The sequence below is a fragment of the Paramormyrops kingsleyae genome, chromosome 3 (assembly GCF_048594095.1).
Source record: "Paramormyrops kingsleyae isolate MSU_618 chromosome 3, PKINGS_0.4, whole genome shotgun sequence".
Lineage (NCBI taxonomy): Eukaryota > Metazoa > Chordata > Actinopteri > Osteoglossiformes > Mormyridae > Paramormyrops > Paramormyrops kingsleyae.
Window position 1 is genome coordinate 2,777,881 of NC_132799.1, and position 9,814 is coordinate 2,787,694.

Below are 9,814 nucleotides of genomic sequence, written 5' to 3' on the forward strand. Positions count from 1 at the left end.
TGCACATCCAGGGCACGAAGCTCCCGTTCCACCACATCCCAAAGATGCTCTATTGGGTTGAGATCTGGTGACTGTGGGGGCCATTTTAGTACAGTGAACTCATTGTCATGTTCAAGAAACCAATTTGAAATGATTCGAGCTTTGTGACATGGTGCATTATCCTGCTGGAAGTAGCCATCAGAGGATGGGTACATGGTGGTCATAAAGGGATGGACATGGTCAGAAACAATGCTCAGGTAGGCCGTGGCATTTAAACGATGCCCAATTGGCACTAAGGGGCCTAAAGTGTGCCAAGAAAACATCCCCCACACCATCACCACCAGCCTGCACAGTGGTAACAAGGCATGATGGATCCATGTTCTCATTCTGTATACGCCAAATTCTGACTCTACCATTTGAATGTCTCAACAGAAATCGAGACTCATCAGACCAGGCAACATTTTTCCAGTCTTCAACTATCCAATTTTGGTGAGCTCGTGCAAATTGTAGCCCTTTTTCCTATTTGTAGTGGAAATGAGTGGTACCCGGTGGGGTCTTCTGCTGTTGTAGCCCATCCGCCTCAAGGTTGTGCGTGTTGTGGCTTCACAAATGCTTTGCTGCATACCTCGGTTGTAACGAGTGGTTATTTCAGTCAAAGTTGCTCTTCTATCAGCTTGAATCAGTCGGCCCATTCTCCTCTGACCTCTAGCATCAACAAGGCATTTTCGCCCACAGGACTGCCGCATACTGGATGTTTTTCCCTTTGCACATCATTCTTTGTAAACCCTAGAAATGGTTGTGCGTGAAAATCCCAGTAACTGAGCAGATTGTGAAATACTCAGACCGGCCCGTCTGGCACCAACAACCATGCCACGCTCAAAATTGCTTAAATCACCTTTCTTTCCCATTCTGACATTCAGTTTGGAGTTCAGGAGATTGTCTTGACCAGGACCACACCCCTAAATGCATTGAAGCAACTGCCATGTGATTGGTTGATTAGATAATTGCATTAATGAGAAATTGAACAGGTGTTCCTAATAATCCTTTAGGTGAGTGTATATATATATATATATATATATATATATATATGGTATAAATAACTTTTACTTACTGCGCATCAAAACTTCACTTTTCATAGATACAAGTCACAGCTGTTAAGAAATTAATCTTGAAAACTACATATTTTTTCTGCAAATGTAATATTGTTGTAACTTGCGACATGTAGTTTTTAGAAGAAAATGCGACGGTTATGAACGGCGATGTTACACAATCCAGACCCCAAATATGGACGACCTTTTTTCAGCGGTGACAAAGCTCTATGGGATGAGTAGTTTCTCAGTTTTTCCCCTCCCACAACTAAAACAAAGAAATTATTTCCGACTTGCATCAAAAGCAGCTGAGCAAAAGCGAACTGCTCTTCAAGTTTTTTCTGCCCGGTAAGTCAGCCGTCAAGAAAACGTTGTTTACCGTTTTTATTCGTTCAAAGTGTAGTTTCATCACTCTTCATGAAATGAACATGAGGCGGTTTCGTACGGATTTTGGTTGATTTAATCTTTATTTCTGGCAGCGATTTTATGTGACTTTTAAAAGCTTCCAGGCGTAGCTCATTATTTGCCACGTGTGCCCCATACTATCAGCCTAACGGTGCGCATCAAAAATTAAGTAATTCATCGGGATTTTATAAAGATTACTCGGGGTTATGTTTGACCCCCGACTGTTCATCAGGATTGCCGTTTTTTTTGTTTACAGCATACAGTGATCATCCTGAGATCATTAAGGATAAAATGTTAAATAAAATATGAATTATATTGTCCTTATGAATTAAATTATGCATTCGATGTCCATTTATTAATTATTAATAAAGTTCTGAATAACGCTAAGGATTAATAATTGATGTTTACAGTTTTACTTGTTGGTGTATATCGTAATATATGCATTTGAACATGGATTCCGTCAGTTTAATCTCTTATTTTGTGTAACTCTTCAGCTTTCACCTTTACAGTCACACACACACACACACACACACACAAACCCGATCTTCACGGTCTTTTTCCTAAGCCAGTCTGGAGGCGTGACCCTGTGCTTTGGCAGACGGTCCCGGGAAGCTTTACCCTGGTTGACTGAAATATGTCTTCCTTAGCACGTCCCCACACTGGTCATTGTAACACAGACCACCCCCTGCTTAGAAGACCGATCCCCGTAATGCAGTATTGCTGCTATCGCGGAGCCGTAATGCGTGTTGGGGGTTTATATACCTACAATAATACTGATTTTATTGTCTCCTGGCCCGAGTTTTCCACGCCAATACATTCAGGCTCCGACTTCAATGATTGCTGTCGCACCTTCAGATAAATAATTAGAGCGGTTTCTTTATATATGACCTTATGTGTAAACTTGTCGTTGTAAACTATATAATGGTTGATGGTACGCTGTGAATTAAAATATGAAGGCTGAACTATGGTTACCGCAGTATGATGTTGCAATGCCCCTTTCACGAAGAAACAGCTGCTTTAAATATCGACTCAGACAGCTGGCCCCAATCCTTTAAAAGGAAAAATTAAAAATAAATTTTCATTACGGTGTCATTTAAGCGCAGGCAGAGCCAGAGTCCTGTCTCCGTGGCCGGGTCACGGTCTGCAACGAAATTGCACACAGACTTCCGCTGCTTTTCTTTTTCTCCTGTTTGCCTCAAGACGCTTTTTGTCCTGATTTTCGGGTTTCCTCTGGACAGTCCTCACTTTTGTTCATTTTGGAGAAAGAACCATGAAACAAACCAGATGGCTGTAAAGGCATGCCCCCCCAGCACAGAATGACCACTGGACCCCAGCAGACCTGCCCACCCAGGTTCCGAGGACAGAGCCCCAGCCTCTCTTACCATTACATTTTGTTATAGAGTCCTTAAGGCTTTTTCCTTGTTGATTTTTAATTGCTAACATTACCTGCTCTTTTCCTCTCTGGCCAGTTCTAGTTGGATCTGTGGGCCAGCTGTACTGGCACCACATGGAACGGATGCTCAGCTCTCATTGGCTGCTGATCCTGACACAATCGGTGGTGCTCATTGGTTGTTCCTGGTTTGTTATTAGAAGCAATTGACCAATCCTTCCTGCGGAGAGTTCAATATGCTCCCTGTTTAAGTTTATTTAGCAGATGCTTTTCTCCAAAACCACGGAGGAAGGCCTGGGTCAGGCAGCATCCCTGGGGCAGTTGGGGATAAGGCTCAAGGCACAAGGACTCAACAATGATATGTTTATTTTGCCAGCCTGAGGACTCAAACCCATGACCTTCTGGACATAGAGACAGATCCTTACCCACTAAGCGCTACAATACCCATCAAACCCAGACTGCGGAGGCAGGCAGAAATCATTCGGGGAGGAGTGACCCCCCCCCCCGCCCCCCATGAGTTTCTGCCTAAGCTCCAATTCCAGCTCCTCTATTTAGGGGAATCCTTTCATGCTTAAGGAGACACAGACGTCATTCTCCAAAGCTTTATCAAATTTATGGGCTTATTTTTGGGCTACGAAGAACAGTCAGGGTTTCGAATGATGTAGAAGGCGTTTTCTCATAATTAAACTCCAAGGGGACTATTTCCCCCAGAATGCAGTACGTGTTTTTGTGCCTTGGCGCTGGGGAAGTTAAATCATTGCATGTAAACAGGGACAGCTGGCTTAGCTTTGGGGACACACTGTTATTTAGTGATGCTTCATATGCAAACCTTGTGGTCTTTTACGAGTCAGTTCCAGGAACTGTATAAACAGTCAGAAAAATATCCAGTGCCTAAACCCAGTTTATTTTGGATAATAAGTTAGAGAAGGACTGGGAAGTGCTTGTTTTAATTAAGGGGCGATACTTCTGCCAGAGAGCGATCAGTTTCATCAATGAATTCTGGAGTCGCATGACTGCAATCGTCATGAAACATTCAGGAAGTTAATGGAGAACTTGCATGTTTGTAGATTGGTGGGATTCACCCTGAGCTACCAGTCACTGCCTGTGTGTACCCAGTGAGACCCAGGTAAAAGACCAGTGAGACCAGTGAGTGTCACAGCATAATCAGGGTCAGGGGGCGTTTGGAATCCCTGCTTCCCCTGTCAGCTGTCCCTTAAAATCTGTCTTGTTTTTCCTCATCCTCTGCTCATGTGCCTGGCATGACACAGGAACAGCGAGGCATATCTGGGAGGGGGTGTTCCTGAACTGCGTTTGAATGTTTAATGATTTATTTATAACACCTGCAGACAGACGCAGCCCTCTCATTCTCCCACAGGACATCACAGGTCTGTCTGTTAGCTTCAGCCAAGTCGCCAGTCACCTGAGTGCTTTCATTGCTAATTTAAGTTGCAGGAGTTAGGCAGCACTGAGCAGCAGGTCCTGACCACATGTGAATACATGGACAACATGTCCTTGTGGAAACGTTTTCCCACAGGAAACGTAAACCCTGAGAAGGAATGTTCCAGGAATGTTTGCATGAGGTAAAATGAAATCGTCTTTTTAAAAAGAACTATAAAAGGGCCACATGTTGTTTTATTAGATATTTTCCTTAGATACCTATAGTTACATTAGACAGAAGTTGTTTTTTCTTTGGGGCAAAAGTCTGAACTCTGACCAAACTTAATATATTTACCTGCTTTACTGTTGCTATCATTTGGAAGTGTGTTGTCAATAGTACAGTGTGTGTAAATGTGTGTGTGTGTAAATGTGTGTGTGTGTAAATGTGTGTGTGTGTAAATGTGTGTGTAAATGTGTGTGTGTAAATGTGTGTGTGTGTAAATGTGTGTGTGCGCGCCTGTGTGTGTGTAAATGTGTGTGTGTGTAAATGTGTGTGTGCGCGCCTGTGTGTGTGTAAATGTGTGTGTGTGTGTGTGTGTGCCTGTGTGTGTAAATGTGTGTGTGTGTAAATGTGTGTGTGTGTAAATGTGTGTGTGTGTAAATGTGTGTGTGTAAATGTGTGTGCGTGTGCGCGCCTGTGCCTGTGTGTGTGCGTACGTGTGTGTAAATGTGTGTGTGTGTGTGTGCGTACGTGTGTGTAAATGTGTGTGTGTGTGTAAATGTGTGTGTGTGTGTAAATGTGTGTGTGCGCGCCTGTGTGTGTGTAAATGTGTGTGTGTGTGTGTGTGTGCCTGTGTGTGTAAATGTGTGTGTGTGTAAATGTGTGTGTGTAAATGTGTGTGTGTGTGTAAATGTGTGTGTGTGTAAATGTGTGTGTGTAAATGTGTGTGTGCGCGCCTGTGTGTGTGTAAATGTGTGTGTGTGTGTGTGTGTGCCTGTGTGTGTAAATGTGTGTGTGTGTAAATGTGTGTGTGTAAATGTGTGTGCGTGTGCGCGCCTGTGCCTGTGTGTGTGCGTACGTGTGTGTAAATGTGTGTGTGTGTGTGTGCGTACGTGTGTGTAAATGTGTGTGTGTAAATGTGTGTGTGTGTGTAAATGTGTGTGTGCGCGCCTGTGTGTGTGTAAATGTGTGTGTGTGTGTGTGTGCCTGTGTGTGTAAATGTGTGTGTGTGTAAATGTGTGTGTGTAAATGTGTGTGTGTGTGTAAATGTGTGTGTGTGTGTGTGTAAATGTGTGTGTGTGTGTAAATGTGTGTGTGTGTGTGTAAATGTGTGTGTAAATGTGTGTGCGTGTGCGCGCCTGTGCCTGTGTGTGTGCGTACGTGTGTGTAAATGTGTGTGTGTGTGTGTGCGTACGTGTGTGTAAATGTGTGTGTGTGTGTGCGTCTGTGTGTGTGCTGGGAAAATGAAAACTTGCAGCAGCTATAGTGAGGCGTGCGGGACACACCCATCTCTCAGGATTCGGGTTTTAATGGAGCACAGCTGGTTGTTTCCAGTACTACTCGTCAGACTGGGGGGGGGTCGGGTCCTAAAGGAACCCCACATTTCTACTTAAGTAACGAGAAAGAAGCTTTGACTAAAACCAGATTTGGGAAATGTTCCATCCAGTTTTTTTCAGGACCCAATAACCTCTTTAAACTTCTGATGTTTTTTAAATGTTATTAAGGACTTTGGACAGGACAGAGCTCCCCCCTGCTTTTAACGTTTCCTGCAGCTTCCTTAAGGCTATTAGTATTAAAGATAATAGATTCTGATCAGCAGGAAGTGGCAGGTCTGACCAATCAGTCTTTACAATTTTATCACATGATCAGCCACCATTTAATGGATATGAACACAGTCACTAAATGTGTGTAGTTTTTAATATGGACGCTGTTTGTTCTGCTGTTTCCAGAGTAGCCCGGCCCAGCCTGTGGCCAAGGCCCTTCTTCCCAGCTGGTGTGTACGGCTCCAGCAGTCCATGGAGGCGGGTGGAGACTGGGAACGAGCCGCCCCCGACCCGTCACCCCCCCGCCGTCGCCCGACAGCTGTGTAGGCTCCTCGCTCACCGCTCTCCAGCAGCTTCAACTCACGGTGCAGTGGGAATGCAAGACTCCCAGTCAGCTGGGTGTCAGTGAAGCGTGCTAGGGTGTTCCTGGGGGGGTGGGGGGCATGCGTGCGTGCGGGCAAACGGGCGGCACCCTGCTGTCCTGCCTGCTGTGCGTGGCAGTGCCAGCGCTGCTACGGCCCGACGCCAAGCTGGCGTACGTGACGGAGGGTAGGTTGTGTACCTGCAGCTGCTCGCGGGATCTGGTCGCCTGCAGTGCCATCGGACACCCAGAATGCAAGTGCACGGACTGGCCTCAGTCCGGCCTAAATGGCCCCGACGGCTCCAGACCCCTGACCGAGAAGCGCCTCACCGTCCTTTATACCTCGCCGCTCAACGTCGCCCTCTTGTTGAACAACTCGGAAGTTCACCACCTGTCGCTGGTCAAGTGCAGTGACACTGGGGGCAAGGTCCCCACCCAGGACTACTTTGCCGTCCTGAAGCTGGAGAAGCTGACAGTCTCGTACCCACTTCTCCAGGCCAGCCAAAGCCATGATTTTGTCCTGGGGACCCCCTATCATGACGGAGAGACAGTCAGCATCATCCACATGTCTGTCCTGATGGGGAAGGCCTCCCTCAAGGCTTACACCATACAGGCCAAAACAGACAGCAACGGGCTCCTTCCTTTCGCCAGTCTGTGTGTGTCACCCATCAGGCTTCCAGAACCTTCTAGAATGTTTGTAACATTTCTATACTGAAGCAAATGCTGCAAAACCAGAGGCACTGGAGTTCCTAGATTGTTTTTAAAAAAGCTTTTAGAAGTCTAGTAACTTTTTGTATCTAATTTCACTTAGAAAACATTTTTTTTGAGACAACCAAAAAGAGTCATGTAGTCATAGAATCGGGAGAAAATAGATATTTGGCGCAGTATGTATGTTTTACCTCTGGTTTATGTAATCACGATTTATTCCAAATCTGCAGACACCTGAGTAACAAAAGCAACCAGCTCTGTTCGCACCAGATAAACTGGACAGTCAGCCAGCAGTGACATCATTCGCCTGCTCACAGGCTCCAGTGGAACCTGAATGTAAACTGTGTCCTGAATGCAAGTCCTGTTTAGCACCATTAGCATGACATGCTCACCAACGTGCCGCACAGATGTGGGTGTGTAACTGTTTGTATGTCTGTATAACAGATGCAATGCTATCATATCTACTTTGCTAATCAATTTGTTTCCAAATAAACTGTGTTTTTCTTCATTTTCTCAGAGTTTCTGAGCCTGAGGGATGTGGTTTCTCCTACATTTGTTATTTGAATAAAAAGCGTGGGCCAGCTGCTTCCGGAAGAGTGTGGCCCAACCCCAAAGAGAATGGTGGGGGTCGTGGCCTACCCATTAGCAGGGCACCAGGGGGACATGGGGGCGCAGTCTCCCTGTTAGCAGGACGGTGGGGGATGTGGAGGCGCGCGCTCCCTGTTATCAGGGCGCTGTGGGGACGTGGGAGGGATGTGAGGCGTGGTCTCCCCGTGAGCAGGACACTAGAGGGATGTGGGGCGTGGTCTCCCCATGAGCAGGACACTAGAGGGATGTGGGGCGTGGTCTCCCCGTGAGCAGGACACTAGAGGAATGTGGGGGAGCGGTCTCCCCGTGAGCAGGACACTAGAGGGATGTGGGGCGTGGTCTCCCCATTAGTAGGACACTAGAGGGATGTGGGGGAGCGGTCTCCCCATTAGCGAGACGCTAGAGGGATGTGGGGCGTGGTCTCCCCATTAGCGGGACGCTAGAGGGATGTGGGGTGTGGTCTCCCCATTAGTAGGACACTAGAGGGATGTGGGGGCGCGGTCTCCCCGTGAGCGGGACACTAGAGGGATGTGGGGCGCGGTCTCCCCGTGAGCGGGACACTAGAGGGATGTGGGGCGCGGTCTCCCCGTTAGCGGGACACTAGAGGGATGTGGGGGGCGGTCTCCCCGTGCGCGGTCTCATAGAGCCCCTGAGTTCAAGGTACCATACAGCTGCTTAGTGGAAGTTGTTTTTCTTTCAGTAAATCTGCAACTGAAGAAATTATGTTCAGAACATTAGCTTTGGAAAATGTGATTTTTACTCAAGCATTAAGTTAAAAGCCAGGATCAGATTGTGCTGGTCAAGATCAACCAACCTGGCCGCGTGACCAGCGCAGTGTGACCTTCGCGATGCCATGAGATGCTTCTCCTAACGTTACACTGCTGCTAGCATAGCGACCCGAATACTGCGGGCGTGACTCTGGTGTGCATTTCCGGTTCCCTATTTTTCAGAGCCACGATGGATGGAGCTGCTACCATCTGGGTTTATTTTAAAATCGGCTTCGTGTTATTAAAATATTGATGTGCAGTTCTAAAAGTCACAAAATCTTAATGCAACAGTTCCAATGATCTACTCTAACATTATATGCTTTGCCAGCAGGCATCCGAGGACACGAAAAGCCGCTCCCAACCTTCTCATGTTAAATGGGGGAATAAGACATTTATACATTACGCCTAATCTTATTAACAACCAATGATCTTAATCCAGCTGTACATTAAAATTTCCCACTCAGTTGAATGCGTCAACATGTGCGCGATACTACAAGCATATGATATTCAGCTTGGATACGATCTTTTTACTGTAGTGTCTCCCGTGAAATTGATGTCAGCGGGCATGTTGTCGAAGAGATGAACTTACTACATTATCCGATCGCCCCGGCGGCCTTAAAGGCGGAGAAGCGCCGCGGCCCCGGGCGCAGATGGGCAGACACGACTGGCTGGGTGCCACGGCGTGGCCTTTAGGTCCGGCGTACCGGTGCGCCCTCTGCGGGGATCGGCCCATATGCTGGCTGCGTCCCGCTCCGGCTCGGCGCTGAATTATTCAGAGCTCCGCAAATGGCACGTGTGCTGTCGGCGGGGTAATTAACAATTTCATCGCTTTTTTGGAGGGGGTGCACGGAGGCCAAAGACTGGGGTGATAATACCCCTGCGTGGGCTTAGGGCACCGCATTCCTCCCCTTCCTCGCATTAAAAGCAGCGAAGCCGCGGCAGCTGCTACACGGCGGAGCGCATCGTCTCCGCGCTGCCTGTGATTACGCCTCCTGCTCCCGGCGGCTCAGGAGAAGCTTCCGGAATACAGCTCACAGAAATAACCACAAATGCATTAGTGGGGAAAATGACAGACACGTATTTTGTTTACTTAATATTTTCATACAAGTAGTATATAGTAAAAGGACCGTTTTGGTCATAAACGATATTTGCATTTGGTGAATATCCTGGCGACTTTCACCAAGCTACTGGTTAGAACTTGGATTTGGTGAAAATGCTTTTTAAACAGGTCCAAAATATTGCACTGTATTTTATAAGCATCGTTTTAGACTTACAGATTGACTTCGTGACTGATAATCGCCCTTTATACACTTTTTTTTTTAAATGCGTCCGGGTGGTTGGATCGCAAGTTGATACAAATGTAAACTACCACCCAGACACGCTGTGA

At 46.8% G+C, this 9,814-nt stretch overlaps 1 protein-coding gene across 2 annotated transcripts; it reads left to right on the plus strand.

Moving 5' to 3' along the window:
* The first annotated feature begins 1,102 nt into the window (after positions 1-1,102).
* LOC111837609 (uncharacterized) lies at positions 1,103-7,580 on the plus strand. 2 transcript variants are annotated; one of them, XM_023799808.2, is made up of 3 exons: positions 1,103-1,415; positions 4,309-4,442; positions 6,190-7,580. In XM_023799808.2, exon 3 carries the CDS (start codon positions 6,447-6,449, stop codon positions 7,077-7,079), a length of 633 nt encoding a protein of 210 aa, XP_023655576.2. In that variant the 5' UTR covers positions 1,103-1,415; positions 4,309-4,442; positions 6,190-6,446; the 3' UTR covers positions 7,080-7,580. The 2 variants fall into 2 exon arrangements, with proteins under 2 accessions (XP_023655576.2, XP_023655574.2); XM_023799806.2 differs by lacking the exon at positions 4,309-4,442.
* Positions 7,581-9,814: the final 2,234 nt, after the last annotated feature.

Coding starts and splice junctions, on each gene's coding strand:
- LOC111837609 (XM_023799808.2), top strand. CDS start 6,447: ATGCGTGCGTGCGGGCAAACGGGCGGCACCCTGCTGTCCTGCCTGCTG.